The sequence below is a fragment of the Chelonoidis abingdonii genome, chromosome 19 (assembly GCF_003597395.2).
Source record: "Chelonoidis abingdonii isolate Lonesome George chromosome 19, CheloAbing_2.0, whole genome shotgun sequence".
In the NCBI taxonomy this organism is placed as follows: domain Eukaryota; kingdom Metazoa; phylum Chordata; order Testudines; family Testudinidae; genus Chelonoidis; species Chelonoidis abingdonii.
The window spans coordinates 4,932,893-4,957,415 of NC_133787.1; the positions used below are offsets into that span (position 1 = coordinate 4,932,893).

General features: G+C 48.0%; 1 protein-coding gene across 1 annotated transcript in view; it reads left to right on the top strand.

Moving 5' to 3' along the window:
• PLEKHG4 (pleckstrin homology and RhoGEF domain containing G4) overlaps positions 1–24,523 on the top strand; it is a 161,023-nt gene that overhangs the window by 96,200 nt on the left and 40,300 nt on the right. Inside the window, exons 11-13 of the mRNA XM_032788459.2 lie at positions 16,214–16,352; positions 17,657–17,779; positions 20,655–20,846. Coding sequence (XP_032644350.2) covers positions 16,214–16,352; positions 17,657–17,779; positions 20,655–20,846 — 454 coding nt within the window. The remainder of the gene's footprint in view (positions 1–16,213; positions 16,353–17,656; positions 17,780–20,654; positions 20,847–24,523) is intronic.

The window sequence follows — 24,523 nt, forward strand, 5'->3', positions numbered from 1 at the left end:
GAGAACTGCAGTGTAGCTGTCTGTTGGTACCCTCGCTGGATGTTCTCCAGTTGTCTTGTACTCTAATCCACCCTTAACATAGTACAGATCTGCTCGCTCTCCACTTTCAGTGTACATGGAGCCCCTAAACCTGCTTTTCCTCCTGCCCCAATAAGAGCCAGGTGTAGAAGATGGTGTTGGCCAATCAGGCATGGATCAAATCAAGGAAATGAAAAGATTTCTGTCCCAGTCCAGCCTATGGGGGAATCTTGTCTAGTAAAGGTCTCACAGACCAAAAAAGTGTCTTGTTGAGTGCTGAGGCTGGCAGCACCTACTTGGGACCTTCCGTAGCCCTCCGTGACATGGTAGCCAGCATGTAATTTCTGCTGAATAGAGTCCTTAGGGGGCAGTGTTTTCAGCTGCAAGTACCGTACATCTGTGTTTGTACCCAAGATTTCAGCTTGCTATACTTGGCATACTAAACTCAGGATCATTAGCATGGACAATGGAAGCCTCCACGTTCTACTGTACAGATCCTTTGGTGTAGTAGCTTTGGCATGGGTGTGTTGAAATGCAAATCTAGGAATCTCAGCAAGTCCTGCTGTTGCCATTAGCCAAAAAGCGGACAAATAATGTAGATAAATAATAGCAGCATAAAAATGATAGACTCTGCCTGCAATAGCAGACACTGCTACTGCCCGTGAAATTCCTCAGTGCCATTTCAAACAAGTGAACTCCTCTGGCAGGTAAATTATATGTATATAAGAAGCGTTTTATTTTGCATACCAGCTCAGAACAAACTCTTTGCGACATTAGTTTTGGTAAATATTCTAGTTCACTACTTAGTTTGTGGGGGATGTAGACACCTTTTCTGTAGACTCTCATCTTAAGCACTGAAAAGCCAGCTGAGGCGAGGCAGCATCAGTGTGAGTCCTTATGAAAGAATGCGATCTGGGTGCTAGGGAGTGAGTGGAGGTGAGTCACTAAAACCTAGTCTCTTTCTTAAAATTTCTCACCATTGCACTTCCATTATTGCCGCTACAGCAGTGTAGAAAAACTGGGAGCTCTAACATAGATGAGGTGCCCAGTGGCTGCTGATCTTTTAATCACCGTGTGATTGTGTGCTCTGAGTCCATTTAGTCTAGCACCAGAGGTGCCAAACTTTTTAGTACTGTGGCTTCCTTACAGATATTTTAAAACTTGGTGGCTCCCCATAGCCAAATACTATGTGTTTTAAAAAAAGAAAAAAAACAACCCAACCAAGTACGTTAGATTGAAGAGGAGAGTCACCAGAGTTTGGATGGTTTTATGACCGTATTCAACCACATACGATTTAATTATATCATTGGATCTAATTTGGGATTTTAAAGCTATCATTTGAAAATATCAATTTTTTTGGCATGTTCAGATTCAGCCTAACATTTCCGTAAGAAGAATGGGCCTTCTTCAGCTATTGTACGTCCGTTGACGACTGTCCCATAACACAGAAGCTGAGCCATATTGGCCAGTCTGTGGCTTCATCATGGTGCAGTGCAAAATATTGACTCTTCTTCACTAGTTCTGTCAGTTGGTTCTGCGTGTTTTCTACAATGTATTGACAGACGGCATTATTTGACTTGGGATGGTTTTCAGTGTCAGGGCTGTTCCCCAATCATAATGCTCTATATGTCTCTTGCTGCTGGAAGTAGAAGGTCTTCTACAGTGTATGCTGGGTTGCATTTTGCCATGTGCATGGCCACAACAAAAGATGCTTCTAAGGCTTTTTGAAGAACGGTTTTCTTCTTTAGCAACATTCTCTCTGAATTTGCTATACGCTGAGTGAGCTACAAACTCCACTGGGCACTATATTTTTGTCCTTGGGCAAGCTTGCACTTTTTTTTTTCTTTTTTAAGTCATCTTACACTGAACTAACTTGCCGCTGTGTTGCTACAACTGTGTATATGCACTGAGAAGAAAATATCAGAATTTATAAGTACAGCACACTAAAACTGCAAAGGTGACCAGACTAAGCCGAGAATCTTGTAACACTTTAATTATAAATAAAGAAAAATGACCGGAGGCACTAATTTATCAGTGCAATATATACATTGTATAGACTATCTTAGAATTGTATCAAATGCATGACAGATAATATATGTGTACCCAGGTAATATATACGTAGTAAGGTTCATCTTTACTGAGCACGACTTGTTGTTATGCTGTATGCAGTGTTGTGGTAGCCGTGTTGGTCCCAGGATATTAGAGAGACGAGGTGGGTGAGGTAATAACTTTTATTAGACCAGCTTCAGGTCAGACCTAAAGAAGAGCTCAGTGTAGCTCAACAGCTTGTCTCTCTCACCTACGGAAATTGGTCCAGTAGAAGGTGGGTGAGTATTACTCACCCACCTTGTCTCTCTTGTTATGTTGGACGTTTCTCTTGAATACCTGAGGTTTCATCTGTACCCAGGATATAGTTTCAGAATATATCGTCGTTCTCCTAAAAAAGGGTAACTCCTGCTGGTTTTGTTTTTCCCTCCAGCCCCTAGCAGCTGTTGATTGAGATCTTGTTAAGATTGTAAATGGGCATCTCTTGTGAACCATACAATCCTTAATTTGTATATGACCAGCCAGAGTGAGATTAGCTACTCCCCTAACCCACAGGAACGATAACCCTAACTCCATGTTCCCTACCAGGAGCGGTGCCAGGGTTTCTGGCACCCTCGGCAGAATTCAAGGGGTGGCATTTTGTGCGCTCCCCAGGGGGCACAAGGAAGCTTCCGGTTCCACTCCCATCGCACAGCTGAAGAAGGACCCTCCGCCAAAATGCTGCAGGCAACAGCAGCAGTCATTGAGTTGCTCAATTGCCTGCTGCTGTTTTCCGTGCCACGTCGGCAGAAGGTCCTTCTTTGGCAGCGCGATGGGAATGGAACCGGAAGCACCCGTGCACCCCGTGGGGAGCGCACAAAATGCCGCCCCCAGGATCTTCACACCCTAGGCGACCACCTAGGGTTGCCTAATGGAAGTGCCGGCCCTGTTCCCTACCCATAGGAACCCTAACCCAAGGGCAGGCAGCCCTTACCATAAGAACCCCAGTCAATGTGTAGGGAGCCATATGCACAGGAACCCTAACTCCAGGGGCCCTAGGGCGGGGAGCTCTATCCATACGAACCTTAACCCTAGGGTGGGGAGCCCTACCCATAGAAACCCTAACCCTAATTCCATGTGCCTTAGGAACACTTATCCTAGGAGGGAGTCCTACACATAGGAACCCTTTGGTGGGGAGCCTTACGCATAGGAATCCTAACCCTAACTTCAAGAACCCTTCTCTTAGGATCCCTAACTCTAAGTCCAACTGATCTGCTCACAGGAACATTACCCCTAAGGGGAGCCATACCCATAGGAACCCTAACCCTAGGGTGAGGAGCCCTACCTATAGGAACCCAAACATTAGCTCCAAGTGCCCTACCGATAGGAATCCTAACCCTAACTCCAGGGGCCCTGCCCATAGGAACCCTAACACCAAATGCCTGCTTCATAGGAAGCACAGCACTAGGGTGGGGAGCCCCACCCATAGGAACCCTAACTACAAGTGCCTTACCCAGCAGAGAGGCAGTGTTACCTTTACCTGGTAACTGGTGAGACCATTATCGGAGACTGGGTCCAGTTCTGGTGTCCACCTTTCAAAAAAAAAGTTGAAAAATTGTAGGGAGTTCAGGGAAAAACTACATGAATTTGAGATCGGAAAATCTGCCTGAGAGTGTGTCGCTTAAGGAGCTGAATGTGTATAGTTTATCAAAGAGAAAGATAAGAGGTGATTTGATCAAAGTCCATCAGCTCCTACATGGGGAGAAGATTTCTGATGCAGAGGCCTCTTTAATATAGCAGACAAAGGCAGAATGGAAGCCAGTGGCTGAAGTTAGACAAATTCAGACTTTGGATGAGATTCTCTTTTTTCAGAGAGGTATAATTAACCTTTGGGACAACTCACCAAGGGACATGATGTATTTATCTCTTGAAGTGTTTAAATCAAAAATGAATGTCTTTCTAAACGATATACCCTAGAGACGCCTTACCCAGTCATGTTTCATGGGGTGCACTGTGGAGGAGGTCAAAGGAGTGGTCCCTTGTCCTGAAAACTTGGGAAGTAGGTGTGTAAATGGCACTAGTGCCAAGGAGGGAGAGAAGTTATTTAAGAGGATCAAAGGGATTATACCTCTTGTGCGCCATGACAGTTTCAGCATGTTGGTTTTATTTTATGAAGACATTATGTGGTTTGGGAACCTCCTCTCCTCTCTGCCTATGCAGCAGTATGGCGGCTGAGGTCAGCTGAGTTGTGTTGTTGACCATCCCTAAATGGTTGCCACTGAAGACTGAGACCCGAGATAGCTCTGACCCCTATGAGTTTGCCAGAATCCACATTTCTTGGCATTTAGGGTTCTAGCTTCTTGTAAACGAAGACTCTGAGTAAGGCCATGTCTATACGTACAGCGCTGCAGCGGCACTGCTGTACCAGTTCTCCCAGTCAGTGCTCGTTTCTCCAAAGCAGCTGCTCCGTGAACACCACCAGCAACCTGGAATTGTTTTTTTTTTTTGCTATGACTTTAGCAATCTGTCCTCAAAGAAATCGTCCTGCCCCTCTTTGTTGTGGTTCTTCCCGTGGCTCTGAAACGTTCATGAGAACAGTGCAGAACTGTGGAGACGCCCTGCTTCTGTCGGATGGTGGGCAGCAAAAAGTGCTGTGCAGGTTTGCGGGGTTTAAAAAAGATTGTGTGAAAATGCTGAGATAGGGATGGAGAAAACTGCATGATGGGAACTTGACCCCTGTGCAGCTCATGTGCGCCCCACAATGCATTGCAAAAATTCCCCAGAAGGCATTGCACTGGAGGATGGCGTGTGGCCCACTGGGACACCTACCCATAGTGCACTGCACTTTGCATCAGCACAAACACTCCTAGTGAGTGTGTGTAGCACCAAGGCAAGCAGCCAGTTATACCTGCCCACAAGCAATATACTAACTCTGACAGTTTTATACCTATGTAACTTGCGTCAACCAAAGTTTCTTGTGTATACGTGGCCTCAGTCGTTCTGCAAATCTGGTTAAGGACCTCAGGATTTGACCATTATTATTACATACTGGTCCCTTCTTGCCTTAGAATCTATGAAGGGAGGTCATGTTATATTTTGTCAGTTTCTCTCGAAAGAATGTGTTCTGATCTCTCACCGGTGAGCAGGTAATTGCTCCAAGTTTTCCTCCATTTGTGTGAGGTGTAGTGCAAAACGCAAAGACGTACACAGCGACATTTCTGTCCAGTCACATACCTTCACTCCAGGCTGTCGTTTTTGGACAGTCCAACCTGTTCTTTGTGTTTACCTGGTGGTTTGAGTCTGGTGAAGAGCACTCACATCACAGTTAAACAAACCCTGGTGCTCTGTACATAAGGGAGTGCACAGCCATTCTCACGTTGAGCACATTCCAAAGGTGTGTTTTGAAGGCTGCAGTTCCTGAGCTTCTCAAAGACCAGCAGAGGAGGTCAAGGCCTTTTTAGGTAAGTTTTGGTTGTGCCTTGAGGTGTCTCCTTGGTCCCCGGTTCTGTAGTGTAGGTAGGCAGTGCTTCACAGTCCGGACTTTTTCCCATGGGACAACATTTCCAGAGATGGAAAATAGCATACATGGCGGGATTTACAGTGACAGAAAGGGCAAGCTGCTGAATTCCAGCTTGTAGCCAACAGAAGCTGCTGCCGCTGCTATTCACTTACTATGTACTTTCTCATACAAAAGTCTAATTGATTCAATGATAGCCAGAACCTTGAATTCTTTCTCATATAAAACTAATTTTTGTTCAGTATTTGCATTATGCCAGGCGCGTGTTGGGTGCTTAGTTACATGCTGCACATATTGAGTTTTTAAAACCCTGTGTTGTCCATGCTAGACACCAGTTCTGCTACCTAGGTGCTTCTGGGTCAGCCTGCTTCTTCCCACAGGCCTGGCTGCTCATATGGATGAATTGGGAGAGTTCAGCTTGCCTTGGGGGAATTATTCTAACATTGGTACAGATTTAATGGTATAGCCACGGTCACTATATATAGTGTGAAGTAATGGATTGTGTAGAAGAGGGTATGGGGCGCGTGTGCAGAATTGGGGAACATGATTTATAAATGAGGATTGTCCCCGTAGATCTGTGTGTGTGGTGCTGAGTCTTTTAAAGGAGGGGTAATTCTTACTCAGAGAACACAAACCAACTGGATAACCCAGAGCTCAGTGCAAATCAAATAACAGTTAATATGAATGTAGAACTAGGTACCGGTCTTCTCATGCTAGGCAGTGCTTGTAAAGCCACTTACAAACATGAAGTACAATTATCCCTATAGGTAGATTGTATTATCCAGTTTTATTCCAATGTAGCTTCTTTAGTTGATCTCACTGAGATTTCAGAATCAATCTGAGTCTGACTTGGGAGTATTATAGCAGCATCCCCCCAAATACTGTTTCCTTCCACTGCCTTGTGCTGTTAAACTCTGAGGTACGAATCACTGGATGAACCACACAATACCTTGAGATTAATGACAGCGAACTCGCCCTCATTTATCATAGCTAAGGATCAGTTAATCATAAGCCCCCACCTAAGACAAAAGGCGTTTTGGACTGAGTGACTGGCTACAGTTTGAGTGTCATGGGTGGCAGTTTTATTTTGGGGGGAATGTAATCAAAATATTTGAGTGGGGAAGTTTGACATGTGAATGCTTCCTTGTAGAAGAGGGGCACTGGGGCGGAGGAGTGTGCGAAGAGAGGTTTTGAGCTGTAGGGAGTGGGGTAATGGGGATTGATGGTAGGGGAGCTGAGAGAGAGTGGGGATTCAGGCATGAGACCCCCAGCTCTTCCAATGCACCCCTGGATCTGCCAATGCAGCCCAACCCCTTGCACCCCACAGCTCTGCCAGTGCACCCCAACACTGTACACTGCCCCCCTGCACTCTCCAGATTTTTCAGTGAACCTCAACCCCCCTGGGCTTCTCAAAGTCTTTGGGTAAAAAAATGTAGACATGTGAATGCTTCCTGGGAGAGAAGAGGGTGATTAGGGGTGCAGGAGTGGGGCTCTAGAGGTTTGGGGCTGCAGCAAGAGGAGTTGGGTTATGGGGAGGGGATAAATAGGGATGGGTGGTAGGGGAGGGGGAGTGGTTGGGGGCTAAGGTGAGGGAGGCTTGGGAGTTAGGGGGTGGAGGGGTGGGACAGTTGATGGGAGGTGTGGGGGTGAGTTTCGGGAGTCCTGGGGAGAAAAGTGACAAAGGCACCTGTCAGCTCCACATTCTGCATGTTCCCAGATCTGGGGCACTCTTGCCCCTCTAGGGGGGTCTGAGCCCCCTCCCTGCCCCCCTCATATGGTCTGGTTTATGGAGTCCTTGCCCATCTGGGAGTGCAAGAGTCCCTCTTGCTGATGTGTGTGTGTTGGGGGGGTCTGAGTCTGGAGGCTCTTGCCCCTCTACGGGAGTTGGACCTATGGTTGCCAACATTGTGTTCCAAAAACAAGCGACTGTTTTCTTAGCACCCCCACTCCTCTCTCTTCCTGATATTTTATTATTATCACAATCATTAATGAGCACTACTCACCGGCATTCCCTGGGGGAGTTCCTGCTGCACAGCCACGAAGGAACGAGGGACGTTCCTTCTAATAAGAGACTGGTGGCATTCCTAGGACCCCTCCTCACTTCATGTGAGCCAGGTTCTGCGGGGCTTGTCCTTTTGGGAGAGTCTCAGGCCCCTTCTCTGCCCCCACATGAGTGAGGATCTGGGAAGGCCTGCCCCTTTGAGTGGGGAGCTGAGAACTGGTATGCTTCACACCCATCCCGCATGCAGGATATGATGCAGGCGCTGAGGCAGGCAGGAGGGGCTACTGAGAGGAATGCGTTGGTTCACATGGCTCAGAGCTCTTGTTTCAGGCTGTATCATTTCCAGGGGCTGTTCTCATTCAATGAGACTATCACATTGACATGAATGGGCCACTTCACCCTCCTCAGAGTCTCCTATGTTGCGGGTGGATGCGGAGAGAAGTCCTTTCCCTCTGGCCTTCCCGTTTAAAGGTGTTTGACAGTTTTTGGGGTGCCCAGGACTGAGTCACCTTGTTACCCTCTGCCTCTAGTGAGAGAAAGTCCTGCCTGTGCTAGCTGAGTGTTAGCCACCCATACTGTGCCAACCCTGCCTTTGCCCTGCAGGCTAACAAGAGGTGCATCCCAGTTCTCACGTCCCCTTGAATCATTTTTCTCCGACATCCAGCCCCTGGCACTGGCTACTCACAGATCACAGATGCTCTGCCTGCATAGGAGCCTGTGCCCCAGTTTATCAGCTTTACCTTAAATCACCACTCCTGTAAACCACACAGCACCGGTGAGCACTTACAATAAAACGAAAGAAGGTTTATTTAAGAAAGAATAGAGATTCCACTAGAAACAGGAGCAAGTGATGGAAACAAATGGCTGCATACAAAACCAAACCATAAAACTCGAACTAGGGGCAACACTTGTTAATAGTTACCTTTCCTATAATAAGTCCTATAACTTTTCTAGCTAATATAAAAGGTTTCCCCCCTCCCAGAATTCAGTCTGTTGCAGAGCTGGCTGGCTTCCCAGGAATTGGGATCCAGTCTTTCCCGAAACACCCCTGCACCACCAGCCGCTTCTTCCCCACCCTGTGAGATACTGAGTCAGGCTTTTGTCTCTATTCAGAGACCTGCAGTCACCTATCTGGTATAATTTCCCCTTTTTACCTATCAGTGGTTTCAGTTGTTTTTCATGGTTTTCCGTTGATAGTTCTGTGAGGGGGCAAGGGTAGACAGCTGAGCCTTGCATTGCGTTACTGGCTAACCTGGGAGGAGTGGCAACTCCATCCCGCTTGAATAGCCATCCCCGACACACACATTTTCCTGCTCACTAACGTACTCCAAGCCTGTTAGATGTCATTTTCAATATTGTCACATTACTTCTTAAATATTACTCATACACACATCTCGCAACAATTAGGAATATTGATTCATTACAAGCTTTCAGCAGAGACCTCACATCCTCTCCTTTATGGATAAATACCATGAAAGCAGTATATTAGGCGTAGTGAGTTTGTCAGGTCTGAGACAGGAGTTGCTTGTGAAGGACAACCTTCAAGTCACCTCTCTTGAAAATATTGCCTGTAGACACAGTCTTCTGGGCTGAACTCTGACAAGGCCTTGCTGAATGGCTAAGTAAACACTGTGCTCTGCATCTTGTCTAGCTGCATCCCAGCCCAAGTCTCGGAGAATTCCCATCAGTTAATTAAGCATGGTTTCTCTTTGCTGAATCCAGGCTGGTTATTTTTAATCAAGCCGTGCTTTCTCAAGTCTCCTTCCCTTAGATCTTTTCAGAAATGTACACAGATATTCATCTCAAGTGATATCAAACTGGCAGCCCTGCAATGTCATAGGATGCCCCGACTGTATAGATAATGACTTGGAGATAACTGCTCCCTCTCTGGTTTGTGCTTAGCAAGCCGTAAGCTGTCTGCTAGGAAGCTGATTTTCCAGACAGTTTGTTTTCTGCTCCTGTATTTGGGATGTGAAGGGGTGAACTTGATCGGAGTTCCTGGGGTGTTTTAATAACCCCATTACTGCCCCTTCCTGTGCCCAGGGCTGGCACCAGCCCAGCAAGCAGTGCTTGGGGCGGCCACGGGGAAGGGGCGGCACATCCGGCTCTTCAGCGGCGGGTTCCTCACTCCCTCTCGGAATGAAGGACCTGCCGCCGAATTGCCGCTGAAGACTGAACTGGTGGTGGTAGAGCTCCCACAGATCACATCTTCTTTTTTTTTTTCCGCTGCTTGGGGCGGCAAAAACCCTGGAGCTGGCCCTGCCTGCCCCACCTCACCGTTCTGAGCACCGAGGAGAGTCGGGCAGACTCCTCACACAGACTGCCAGGGACGTTATCATTCTCTCTGTACGTGTGCTGGTCACAAGGCTGAGAGAGGGAAGGCCATGGATCCTGGAACACAGTGGGACCTAGTGACTGACATCATGTCCCAGCAGACTGTTTCCGTGGTGATCCACGTCTTGGCCCACTGCAGCGGTGTCCTTGTGCCGGTGTCCTTGGAGCCCTAGAAACTGTGGAATCTCTAGGTCCATGAGAGTCAGCACAGAAGAGTTCTTGATGCGGATCCTTTGTCACAGCAATTGCCAGGGGCCTTGGGACGACAGGTGTCAATGTGCATCTGGCAGCCTCAGAGCTTTCATCTCCAGCAACAATGCAGCTCACAGACTAAGACACAGGGGATGTTGCAGTCCAGGCTGTTAATTGTCTCTTGGTCTGAATTCGTATTCCACCCCCGACTCCTGGAAGTCTGGGTACCATCCATACTGATTGATCTGTGAACACGAGCACGTGGAAGTGTCTCTTTCTCCTGCCCCCGTCTCGCTCGTTAAGTTGCACGTGCAGGAGACAGTGGACTTTTGAGAGGAGATGAAAGGCAAGAGTTCCTCCCAGGTGGATCCAGCCTTCCTTCAGCTCATAGAGGACTGGACTAAGGACCTGCACCAGGTCCCACATGCCAACAGCTGTCTTGCCCAAGCTATTTGACTTTCACAAGACCCACTGTCAACTGCTTTACTAAACACCAGGCTAGCGTGTGCCCCTCCATCCACTGGTTTTATTTGTAAACCTATCCTGGCTCCCCATGCCTGTCACAGTTCCACATCCCTCTAGATTGGTGGGTTAGAGATATTTTCTCTTAATATTTGTTCCATTATTTGGAAGACAGGACAGTAATGGCCGGGATCACTCTTCTGCTACCGTTAGAAATCAGCACTCCATTTGCTCTTCACCTCGGTCTACAGGCACAAGACACCGGCACCTGTTTTTGGCAGCCCACGGGGTCGTCTCCTGGGGCCGTGTTCTTACACACAACCCTCTCTGGAAAGTGAATCCCTAAATCTCCGTTTGATGGGGGCATCTACCCCACACAAGACTTGAAGGAGTTAAGGTGGCTGAGGGGGGCAATGAACCCCTTAGACTGCACCTGGACGAGGAGCCAGGTAGCAGCGATTAATTACACAGGGCTTAGCTGGACAGGAACAGGAGGGTCCTGTCTAAAGCCCAAGGAGTTGAGAGCAGCAAAGGGGGTGGGGATGGGGGTGGGGGGGCTGCAGGGACATAGTCTGCAGTCACTCCCTGGGAGGAAGGAGTCTGGGCTGGCAAACCCAGAGCAGGGGGAAAGCTGGAAAGGCTCAGGGGAAAAGCAGCAAGAGATGGGGTAGGACAGGCCTTGGCTGCTGAAGTGAGGACCCCTGAGCTGGAACCTGGAGTAGAGGCCGGGCCCGGGTTCTCCTACCTGATATTGAGGGAGTAGCACCTTTGGCAGTGAATGAGAAGACTGCCTAGGATTGCTGAAGAAAGACTTTACATGGTCTCCCCTTTTGGGGGGTACCAGTGACCTGGCCGGAGGGGTGAGGCACAAAGAGGCGGCAGCAGCAGCTCAGGGAGGAAGAGAAGGGCTGCAGACCGAGAGAGGGAGAGAGACAGAAAGATGCCGTCAAACCGCGGGAAGGGGCATCGACCTTGCAAAGCTAATCCCCAGAATGGCCAGGAGGAGGCACTATCTGACAGTGAGAGTGCCCCATGACAGTCCAATTCTAGCTTTGGGAAAGGAATCTTCAGAAAAAAAAATGCAGTGAAAAAAGTCTTGAATTATATGTCTAAAATTACCCTAGAGTTATACAACAGTACTGGCACTGAACCAGAAAACTGTTAAAGAATCTTGGAACCTTTTCCACATAAACGATAATTGCCCAATGAAAACAGGATTTAGGGAAATATAAGCTGACATCAAGCTACTCATTTTTGTTATAAATTATATTGAATCTGCAGTATTGCAAATTTAATGTGAATGATTTGACCTTGAAAGAATGCAGTGAAAGGCTGTCTACCACACTCACGTGGGCAGGGGAAACTGACTGATTCAAGCAAATCTGAGCTTTAGCTCTTGATGAGATTTCTCGGTGTTTTCAGACGGCCCCCTGCTTTTCATTGGGAGAGTTGCACAAGCCGCTAGTGAAGTCAGTTAAAGGCTTTTAACCACCATTTTTTTTAGTTTCTTATGTTAACAAGATTGAAGCCATCTTTTCTACACAATGTTAAACCAGAGAGTCAGATCTGTTTTCTTCACTGCAAGCTGCTTTTAGAATCATAGAGGGTAGTGATGGTGAAAAAAGGTATTGAGTCCGTCCCATAAAAGGATGCGTATATTATATGCATTCTTTCAAGGTTTACACACACACGTATAATTAACCTATGGAAATTCCTATCACAAGATATCATTGAGGCCATGTCCTCAGCAGGAATCCAGAGATGATTAGACATTAAGTAATGATTTGCGTTAAGGTTGAGGGTACACATCAGTGAGTTAAAAGGTAAAAAGTAACTTACACAACTGTTCTAGTTATAACAACAAGCATTAAAATCCCAGGAAATTCAGAGTTAAGATTGAATTTAAAAGGAGCCCCAACGTTTATAAGTAAGGAAAAACACTGTTAATGCACCCAAATAATCTTAACTCTGTCCAGTAGCAATGCTAGTCTCCAATTTTTCCTTCACTGATTTTTTGCTACCTACCAGGAGAGTTGGGAGACAGCATGTATACAATCACCTGGTTTTATTCAGGGTCTGTGAAAGGCAGTACCAGCATTTCCCTTTAACATCTTTTCACCGGACTTTGTAGTGTTGCTGTCAAAACCCCATCTCCTCTGAACTCTAGTGTACCAGGTGTCAGTCTGGGAGTGATTTTGCTCTTGGCTGCTCTGTCGAGGAATCCATTCAGTTTGATGGTATTTTGAAGAGAAAAAAACAAAGTTACAAGTGCTGGAAGAGACTGAGATTTAAAAATTGGCTGCTGAGTATCTGGCATCGGTTTGGATGGAAGTTTTCTATGGAGTTGTGCTGTGCCAAGTTAGTTGTTCAGCGCTATCACACAGCCTCATGCCAGCTAGATAGTAAATAAAAAATTGCAGGATGATTGCTATTAAGTACCAACATTCATAGACAAAAGGGCTGTAATTTATGGTAGTGATGTGCTTGAGTCCTGGACTGCTGAGGATCCATATTAATAACTTACTTCCTAGGGGTAACGGTTTCAAAAGCTCCTCAGTCACTTAGGAGCCTGAGAGTTAGGCTATTAAGGGCCAGATTTTTAAAGAGGTTTCTGTACCGAAGATGTGGATAGGCCAGTGGAGCCAAGTGCCTTGACACTCCTGAAAATACCACTAGGTGGGTATCTGTATCTTTAGGTGCCTAAAATCCTTTCAAAATCTGGTCCCTACATCTCTTTTTAAAATGTGAGGACAGGGAGGAGAGGGCGGCATGCTGTCAAGGTGGGGCCATGGCAGCCAGGGGGCTGGTGCGGAGGGAGTATCTGTCTGCTCTTAAAATATCAGGATTATACCCCTGCTTAGACTTCTAAGTCACTTACGTGTTTTTGAAAATTTTTCCTTGTGCTTTTTAATCTAGGAAGTGTCAATATACGCATAGATACGCTAGAAATGTGGAGCTGATCTCACGTGATGGATTGTGGGAGAAGTGACGAATAAAATGTATCATACACCTTGGATATTTCACCGTCACTCTGCCCATTAATCCATCTCCCTCCTCCCATCCCCGGTTATCCTAACATTCTGAACAACCAAGCAGCTCAAATACCCACCACTGGTTTTATTGTAGAGAATATTCTCTGCTTTTCCTCCAAATATGGAATCTTCCCCCCCCGACCCGCCCGCCAAACAAACAAACAAAAGTAATTACTCCAGGATGAGCAACATTCAGTCCTGAACCGCCAACAAGGTCTGATAGCTTGCAGCCCCACACAGCTGGAAGAGGAAGCTTCATCCTGTTGGGGAGTGGAGACTCCCAGTTTTCCAGCAGGGGCAGTACGTTCACTTTTAGCCCTGGAATATCCCGAGATAGAGCTGCTCTTAAAACTGTGGCCGTGTTATGGAAAGAAAATGAGATCATTTTTAGAGAGTTATATGACTCCTCTGTGCCTGGTGCAGTTGGACTAAGACACCTGGCCGTGGTAGGATAAAAATGATACCTAATACCAAGTTAAAAAAATGATCTGAAGCATCTGTAAAATAGATGGGTAGGTAATAACCATATGAGGACATATATGTCTGATCCAAAGTGACCATTTGCATCCCTTATGAGAACAGACTATAGTGACAGTGCTTGGCAGTACCACTGAAGGGTATCATAGTATTTCTTGTAAGGGCTGATAGATATCACATTGTTTCTTTTCTGCTTCCATGTCTTTCCTTCTTTATACCTATAGTTAAATAAATAAATTTGAACGATTCAGTTACACCACACATTAACTAAAACACAAGGGGTTCCCAGCTGAACCTCTGTAGCTAGGGAAGAATGAGCTTTGATTCCATCCTGACACGTGGGTCCTCTACAATCTCTAGCAGAGCTCCAGAACCTCTGTTCCTGGTGGTGATGTTGCAAGCAGGCAGGAACCCACTGATATTCAGGCTCCAGCATCAATTACAGCAGAGCCCTGATTAAGGGGTGGGGCTTCCCTGATTAAAGGGCCCTATAAAAGAGGAATTAGTTAGGGAAGAGGACTGAACTGAAAAACTCGAGGATCTGAATGTGACAGAGGCTTGGAACTACTTTAAGTCAGAGTTACAGAAGCTATCTGAAGCTTGCATCCCAAGTAAGGGGGAAAAATTGTTGGGGAAGGCTTACAGAGTTGGATGAGCAAGCATCTCAAACAGGTTATTAAGAAAAACCAGAAAACCTCCAAGGAATGGAAGATGGGATGGCTCAGTAAAGAAAGCTACATCTAGGAGGTCAGAAAGTATAGGGGAAAAGTTAGAATTGCCAAAAGCCAAGCACAGTTGAACCTTGGAAAGGAAATTAAAACAAGAAGTTAAAGGTTCTGTAGTCATATAAATAAAAAAAAAAACCAAGGAAAAAAGAAGTGGGACTGCTAAGCGCTGAGGATAAAGTGAAGATTAAAGATAATCTAGGCATGGCGCAACACATAAATGAATACTTTGCCTCAGGTTTTAATGAGGGTCTCAGGGATAATGGCAAATGGAAATGAGTAAATGGAAAGAGAAATGACTACATCTGAGGTTGAAGTCAAACTCAAACAGCTTAATGGTACTAAATCCAGAAGACCTGGATAATCTTCATCCAGGAATATTAATGGAACTGGCGCATGAAATTGCAAACCCAATAGCAAGGATTTTTAATGAATCTGTAAACTCAGGGGTCGGACTCTGTGGCTGAAGGGTTGTTAGTACAGTACCTATTTTTAAGAAAAGGAAAAAAGTGATCCAGCCTGTTAGTTTGACCTCAGTTGCATGCAAGGTTATAGAACAAATTTTGAAGAGAAAGTAGTTAAGGACATAGAGGTAAATGGGAACTGGGATAAAACACGTGGTTTCACAAAAGATACTTTGTGCCAGACCGACCTGATCTCTTTCTTTCAGAAGATAACTGATTTTTTAGACAAAAGAAGTGCAATAGATATAATTTACTTGGATTTCAGAAAGGCATTTGATTCAGTTCCACATTTGTACAAAGTATAAATTTTGGGTCAAAAAGTTGAGTGCCCCTCGCAGACCACGTAAGCTTTGGAATGAAGTACTATAAAGAACCCCTGGCAGGATCTCTTTCTCTGTTCTGGAACAGAACGCAGTGACATGGGTATTGCAATGCTCGTACTGTAAGCTGAAGCAGTGAAAGTGCCCTGCTGTTCTCTAATATGTATTGTGATGTACTTTCATAGATTATTAGGGTTGGAAGGGACCTCAACAGATTGTCTAGTCCAATCCCCTGCTCAAGGCAGGATCAATCCCCAACTAAATCCCCCAATGGCCCCCTCAAGGATTGAACTCACGACCATGGGTTCAGCAGGCCAATGCTCAAACCACTGAGCTATCCCTCCCCCCAATTCTACTTTGTTCTTGTGTGACAAGAAACTTCTAGATGAAGAGTCACCGAGAGTATGTCTACACAGCAAAGAAAAACCTGTGGCTGGGACCCTCCCACCCTGCAGGGTCCTAGAGTCCGGTCTCAGGCCCGAGCCCAGAAGTCTACAAAGACCCACAGCACAAGTCGGCCCAGCCACGGGTTTTTCTTTGCTGGGTGGACATACCCTCAGAGGCTGCCAATAGCCAAGTCATATATAGGTATGAAATATGAATAAGAATATGAAACACACTGACTGGACTTGTGTTCCCTTTCAGAGATGCTCTGGATGCTGCTAGCACACTTTATAACCGCGTGGATGAGGATGTCCACCTACTGGTGATGTTGTCAAACAAACGCATCCAGGAGCTGGAGCTAGTGATGGAATTCGAGGCTTTTGAAGAAGGTTTTAGGGAGGTAAGACCAGTTTGTCATTGGTTGTAGTGATTAGCTTTGACTGCATGCCCCACAAAGGTGGTCAGGTATTTAATCCCAGTTTACGTCTGGGTTTGAAGCAGGTGGTAGTAAATTAACACAGAAAGGGTCCCAAAGAGACAGGCCTTCAGATCACAAAAACACTCCATAAGCAACTGGCATTTAGTAGTTTCTGCCCAGGTTGAGATGGGCACTACCCACCTGATAGCATTCAGGGACCCGGCATTCCTGTACTGACGAGACATACAGACTTGGGGCCACCTTTTCAGATGTGCTGAGCACCAAGTCAGCGGGTACTCTGTATGCTCAGCACTTCGGAAAGTCCAGCCCCAAGCATGTGACCTTCATACCGGTTTGATCTAGTATAACCCCATTAATGTCAGTAAGGTTCCCTCTGATACACACTGGTGGAAATCAGATTAGTCCCTTAGAGTGCAGAGGCCTCCTGGCCAGGAGCACAAACACATGGTGTTTCCCATGGTGCACTGCAGAGAAACTCTTCTGGAGGTACCGCTGAGGAGCCCTTCCCCCGTGTCAGAGGAGGCCAGTGGGGGCTCATTCCATCCCTTCAGAGTGAGCAGAGCCATCTCAGCCCCCAGGGTGGGAATGGGATTAGGGAGGGTGTTTGTAGGGAAGGCAGATGAAGACCAACACAGTCCTTAGCCAGGTGACAAAGTCTGACTACCCCTGAGAAGATGAGCCCAGTGTCAGTGATTGGCCTGTGATGAGGAGCTGCTAGGAATAACATGGACACCAGAGATTATATTGGGTGCTGTGTTCAGGAAATAAGACAGCAGATATAGGGGCCCAGATAACCACATAGGTGCGACTCCATTGCTGTGTTCATGGTAATGCCGTTGCTTCTCATCCTTCTGCCAGGCAGAAGTTGGAGTGGGGCACAGGAGATGTGGCAGCAAAAGGAGCTTTGGCAGCAGGAGCAGTAGGAAGATAGGACCAGCCCAGGAGCTGCAGAGCTTATATCCGACTGCTGTTTGCCCAGAAGCACAGACCTCAAGCAGCCACTCACTTTGCTTATGCCTAAGGCCCTGTGAGCAACAGCGGAGCGTAGCAATTATCCAGAGACCTAACGTGGAAAAGGTCCATGTGTAAAGCAGGAGGCATACACTGAACTGCTGAGATTTGGGGAGAAATGCTCATGCATTCTTTCCAATGATTAAATGACCAACCTCAGCAGAGAAGCTCTCTGGTCTTTCCACACAAAGGCCTGCCTTGCACAGCAGCACTGAGTGACGAATAGCACAACTGCTTTCCCCTTTTTCTCCTAGGTCAGCGCTTGGATTGAGAACGTTGGCGGGAAGCAGCTAAAGGAAATGATTGACCTGGACGATTCTTTGGAGCTGCTGCTTCGAGCACAAAAGCAGTTCAGGGAATTTGATCTTGTTGCCAGAGTAAGTGTTCTCGGATTGGAAAGAGGGGCAGAACAGTTTGTGGTGGGAAAGAACACCCCTGCCTGCCGCAATAGTTGGGGAATTGGCTGGCGGGTGTCGCCTGCCAGGCTGATTCATAGTGTGCGCTGAAACCGTCCTGGGGGCACATCCCACAGATCAGACTTAAACGACCTCTGATCTACACTGGAACAGAGTGAGCCGTACACTCAAGGCTGGAGAGACAACACATTTGTGGGTAGGTCTGAGAGAGCTATTCCTCCTGGAAGGCTGTGGAGTGGAGTCTGCCTTAGTCTCTGCCTACGTGGGCTGAGGATTTCATTGAACACGTGTTTCAGAGAGAGACTTGATGTAAGTCACATCTGTGTCTCTGAACAACGCCACCTGGGCCTTCATGATGCCTCCTGTCACATTCCCCTGTCCCCTCTCCAAACTGCCAGCGGTTTCTGCCTCCCGCACCACCTTTCCATTCCTTTCCTTTGCCCATCACTCGCTCCAGGACTTTTTCCATACTGTCCATATGTTTGTAACCCTTCCGCTAAGCGGTTTCAGCAGCAACCAGGGCCGGGTTCAATATCCAGGGGTCCTCTTAACATTACAAAACAGAATTGGCTCGAGCCCCCACCCAGTAATCTGAGAAAACTAAACTTCACCCCGGGTGCCTCTTGGAGGCAGTACTTCCCTGCTGGCAAGCACTGGCTCTGTGTATGACAAAAGAAAACTTTTTATTGAAGTGAGAGGAAACGGCATTCATTTGGGAAAATATTGCAACACTGATTCGAAAGCATGTACTCCTTAAGTGAACACCCGCTCCACAGTACATTGGGCAGTGTCCTTTGCCTCAGTTTCCCACCTTTCAGTGTGAAAGTCCAATGAATGAATGTTCCTTCAATACACCACTCACGGTTGCAGGGCCACCCTTACCCATATGCAAAGTACGCTGCTGCGTAGGGCACCAGGAAATCTGGGGCACAGCTGCGTGCTGCTCTAGCCCCTGCTCCATCTCTTCCCACCCCTGCTCCGCCTGGTCTGCCTGCACCCCTTCCCTGCCTCCGCCTCGCCCCAACCCCACTCCCCTGAGCTCTGCAGCAGGGCCAGGGCTGCACTCACCGACGGCGGGAATGCAGCGACCCCAACCCCAGACACGCCGCTGATGAGTGCTGGGGGGGGTCCTCCCCCCCTGTGGATGCCTCGGACCAGCCCCCCCTGCTCCCTCCAGCAGAGGCTGCCCCCCCACGAGGGGGGAGGGCTGCATAGGGCCCCAGAATAGCTAGAGACGGCCGTCCATGGTTGGTAGTCCGCAGTCAGCGAAGGCCAAGAGTTCAGAGACGTATTCACGTAGGTAGTCTGCCGCCGCTGGCCACTTGTTGCCACTGTTGTTGCTGCTGCTCGCTGCCAGCTTTGCACTGTTGTGTTCTGGGGTTCCGCCACTCTGCCCGGCTCTTAGCGATTTCACTAGGCAGCAGGGAACCTCACTGCTAGTGCAGGTGTCTTTCCCTGCAATAGTGTCCCCTCACCAGGTCCGCCCACATAAGGAGCGTTGTCTGGACATGCATAAGCGATGTAATTATAGCAGTTTATGATTGTCAGTGTAACTTGTGTTGACTTAACTCTGTCGTGTAGATATAGCTTAAGGATTGGCCCTGAGACCTGCGTGTCAGGGCTGTCAGCTTGAGTGATCACTGAACAGAAGCAAGGACTCTCCCCTGAGCCTGATCAGCTCTGTCTTTAAATACTGGAGAGGGGCAGGTCAAATGGTGCCCAAGGCTTATTAAGCAGTGTTCATGCCACCAGGAAGGAACCCCCGCCCCTGCCCCCTCTGACTTTCACCATGACTTGGCATCCCCATGCCTTGCTTAGCAAGTGGGGTCCAGCTTAGGGGACTCCCTCAATCAGGGCATGGTAAGTACAGTTCTGCTGCCCTTTACTCTTACAATCCAGAAAACAATTTTTCATTACTCCTGTGATCAGAACTGAAGTGACTTGTAACCCAAAACCAGCCAAAATTGATACTTTGGCAGAGTAGGTTTGTCTGTTCAAATACAGTCTTCTCCTGAAGTCTTCCCCCACTCCCCACCTCAGTTCACCACTAGGTGTCCAGAGAGAGCTCATTCTGACCCTGCTTACATGTGTAAAACGCCTTCCTGGTCCTGGTTCTCCAAGCCAGGGCTGCGTCCTCAGGCAAATTCCTCTGGAAAGCTCACCGCTTCCAAGCCACCTACAAGACAGTTATTGTGCGTACAGCTCAGTGGATAAGTCACATGTCTGTTCATGGGATGGGAACGTTTACAGACATTTCCAGGATGTGTCATGGATTTTTGAACTCACTTTAGGTTCTTGAAACACTTCATTTTCTTTTATCCTAAGTAGCCTGTTGTTATGCAGGCCTTTTATGCTGAAGCTACAGATTCACTGCATCTAATCTGAACTTCCCAATTTAATGGGGTGCTGATAATGAATGAATGCCTGAGAGAGCTACTGTTTTGCATCTTTGCCGTCCCAAGCGCGGCAGGCAAGCTGCTTCGGCGGCTTGCCTGTGAGAGGCCCCCTGTCCCATGGATTTGGCGGCTTGCCTGCGGGAGATCCCCCAGTCCTGCGATTTGGTATTGCCGCTGCCGAATTGCTGCCTAATCCGCAGGACCGGTGGACCTCCTGCAGGCAAGCCACTGAAGGCTGCCTGACTACCGCCCTCACAGGAACCGGCAGGGCGCCCCTCACGACTTGCCGCCCCAGGCACGTATTTGGTGTGCTGGTGCCTGAAGCTGCCACTGGGTTTAGCTAGTCCTAATGGTTCCCAGGGGCTTTGGAAGTCTCCCGTGGTCTGTGTTTCCAGGTCTCCAGTGCAGCACACTTATCCACAACTGCAATTTTCTTTCAGGAATATTGTAGAAGGGGACAGGAAGTGTTAAAGAAGCTGGACAGGTGGGAAGATTTTTCCTCTGCAGACTTGCATGTTTATGGAATCAAGCTGCAGACATATAGAAATGAGCTGGAGAAGTTCTGCACCCGACTGGATGACACCAGGAGTCGGATTGGAGAGACAGTCAGGCTGTACGAATTCTTCGACAAGGTAAGGAAACAAAGCACTGAGCTTTGAGTAGGGGAAGGTATGTGCCCATGAAAGGACATTTTCAATGGGGAATAGAGGGAAGACCCCATAGTTTTCCTCTGGTCTAATTCTTCTAACCTTCAGGCCCGATGTGGTGGGCACATCCTTACAGTCAGCACCAGTGTCTCAGTTGAATAGAAGAGTCCTTGAGCAGTTAGCTTGGAGCCCAAGGGACCAGAGTTCTGGTGTCCTGCCTTTCAGCGCAGAGGAGGCTTCCAGGCCATGGCAATGCTGGTGTTCTGCTGAATAACGTGTCCTTCATGTTGTGGACAGTTACATGTGTTGATGTGTCATGCAGCCCCTTCATCTGCAACCATAAAAAGAGCCAGTTCTCTGTTCTGGGCAAGTCCATGCAACGAAACCAGCTCTGAGAACATAGTGCCCAGAACCTCGTGGGTGATGGCAGCTGGCTGGTGAGTAGGGTTGCCAGTTTTGTTTGGATTATTCCTGGAGGTTCATCACATGATATAATATTTAACTAAATATTAGTCTTTAATTCCTGGATGATCCTGGAGGGTTGGTGAGGCCGATGGGGAGTGAGTTGGAACAAACGTCATGGGGAGACCAGGTGCCGTGCACATTGTACAGGAGCCCTGAGTGCCCAGAATTCTCACTCCTTTGCTTTGATGTGAACACGGTCTGCTGCCATCAGGGGCTTGGTGCGGGTTAGTTTCTGAGGTCCCCGATGCAGAAACGAGTTTCCATGTACATTTTAAAATACTTGGCGAGTGTAAAAGGCAAATGAATCCATGTTCTATTTATTTCCGAGTTGTACAAACACTGTGTACTGAAGTTCTCAAATTCCAGAAAGAAAAGACCCTTCCAGTTAAGCTGTTCCAGATGTAGGCGCCGCTTAGACGCTGTCTCTCTGAAATGCCTTGGCAGCCAGAGGTGTTGGGGAGTGTGTGTGAATGTTGCTGAACACAAAAACATTCAGAAACAGGTTCCAGCATGAAGGGGTGAAGAGGAAGTGGCCCAGGATGTTGCTGTGCGGCAGTAAACAGGATGGTTGTTTGGTGACAATCTCTGCACATGCCTGTTCCCCCACCCCGGGCTATGCTCTGCCCTTGCTCCTTCATTGAGGAGAGGTTACACGTGCATAACAGGGTTTAAAAGAGAGCTACATAAATTCATGGAGGTTAAGTCCGTTAATGGGATTGAGACTGGGACCTCTGGAGCTAAATGCACGAGCCAAAAGCCATGTGGCCCTTAGCTAAGGCTGTAAAGCAGACTCATCAATCTATTTCCAAGTGGTCTTGTGCCATTAAATGGGACAGCACACCACACCCAGGAGGTGTGTGGGTTACATTTGCAGCTGAGCTGGGCTGGGGATGGAAGCTTGTCCTACAAGCTCTGCAAGTGCATTCGTGAATGCAAAACTTGACAGAGCAGTTTGAAGTTTCATGAGATGATTACATTAGACCTCTATCTCAAATCCATCCTGCCTGCCAAAAGCAAAGGCAAAGTCAGAGGCAAGGTATGATGTGGAGAGGGAAGAACAGAAGTTAAGTCTAAATTAATTTACTTTCTTCCATTGCCGGGCCTTTCTGATCTCACACAACTACCTTCTGCTCCTGTTGGTGGCGCCCTGACCCTTAAAAGGCCTCCTTGATAAGCCCAAACCTGGATGGCGCAGTGGCAGGAGGCTGAAATTAGCAGCATCCCTGGTCATCCCTGCAGTGTGCTAGATCACGTGGTCTGGAGGCGAGCAGTCAGGCCGCATGCTCTGTGGGTTCGAGAGTCTCCTTGGTGCTGCAGAATATGGCGGGTGCCAGAAGAATGGAGCCCAGGCTTCCAAAGGGATTGTGTGGTTGCTGCCCTGTGAGAGAGGTGCATTCCACCTCAGGAAATCTGTGGGCTGCTGTCCCAGCTGAGGGCTTCCTGTGGTGGGAAAGTGCTCACTGGGGTATTGGGGGCAGGATGTGAGAGCAGGTCAGTTCTTCACCACTTGGCAGAGCCCTAAAGACCTGTCCTTTGGATCCTACTCTCAGGCCTGACTTGATTGAGGCCATTAAAGGTTGGGTGGGTGAATGATTCCAGCATTCAGTGTCCCAGAGCCCTTTGCAGCATGCATGTTCGGAGGGGCAGCCCCGCCCCAGGGATGGGAATCGCTTGGCAGACCAGAATTGCCTGAAGGGTTTATCAGAGGCCAAGGACAAGCAGTTGGAGGAAAGGACTGTGTGGTAAAGCAGCCTGAGCTGGGGCCAGGCCTCAGGCAGCTCGCACACTAGGCTGGCTGGATTCCTTCTCCCTCCCTCCTCACTCCTCAGAGGAAGCAGCTAAGGCCAAGCTGAATGTTTCCCCTTGTCTGCTCTTCCTTTATAACAGCAGTTCTTGGTGCCTGACAAAGGCTGGGCTGGTGGAAGAGGAGGCTTCCCATCCTGCCCCTGCTGAGGGAAGGAAAGGTTGGGGGTTGCTTCTCTGAGTATGTGTCCGTGTGGATCCCAGTATTGGTGTGTGTGTGCCTCAAGTGCGCGAAGCCAGATTCTTTAGCAGCACCCATGAGGCTGTGCATGCGCCCCTTCTCCCCCCCACCTCCTCATGCACTGCCGCAAGGGCACAAAGGGCGAGGCAGGCCCATGACCCCCCCCGGGTTCCCGCTTACCACCTGTGCCAGCAGGATAGAAACTAGCAGTGTGTGTGTGCTGACAACCCTAAGATGGGCTGTCTGTACCTGCACTCCTTCACTTGGTGCTGACTTCTCTGCCCAAGCCTTGGAGTTGCCTGTCTGCTGGACAGAGCGCTGGATGGTCGGGTTTTGACCCGAATGGGGGTGTTCAAATCTGGCTCTTCTGGGCACGACACCATTCTCAGAGATTGTTGTCGGAGACGTTGCTTGAGTCCTGTGATTTCTGGTTCAAGCACAGAATGGAAGGCGAACCGAGCAGTGGTCTGAGATGTGGAATTCACCCAGGCAGGATAGTTGTCATCTGTATCCATGCAGATGCCACTTTGGGGAGGTCTTTTATTCACCCTCATCCCCAAACCCAGATCTCAAGTAATCCCAATTTGACCAAGATTCACTGAACGATAAAAATCCCAAACAACCGGAGCTGTTTGAGAGAAAGTCCCATTCCTCTGCATCACTCCAGCTACAAGTCACTAATTTCCAAACCCTACTAGCCAAATGCAATTTTCTAACATGGGACAGAGTGATGCTATTCATCAGTCAAACTGCCTCACAGGGCTGGACAGGAGTTTAAGGACATTGTAAAAGAGGGACAAGCTAGTGGCAAAGACTTGCCTGCAAGCCTTACTGAATGCAGCTGACACCTCTGCTAGGTCTATGGCTAAAATAGGATCATAGAATACCAGGGTTGGAAGAGACCTCAGGACGTCCTCTAGTCCAACCCCCTGCTCAAAGCAGACCAGTTCCCAACTAAATCATCCCAGCCAGGGCTTTGTCAAGCCTGACCTTAAAAACCTCTAAGGATAGAGATACCGCCACCTCTCTAGGTAGCCCATTCCAGGGTTTCACCACGCTCCCAGTGAAATAGTGTTTCCTAATATCCAGCCTAGACCTCACCCACTGCAACTTGAGACCATTACTCCTTGTTCTGTCATCTGCCACCACTGAGAACAGCCAAGCTCCATCCTCTTTTGAACCCTCCTTCAGGTAGTTGAAGGCAGCTATCAAA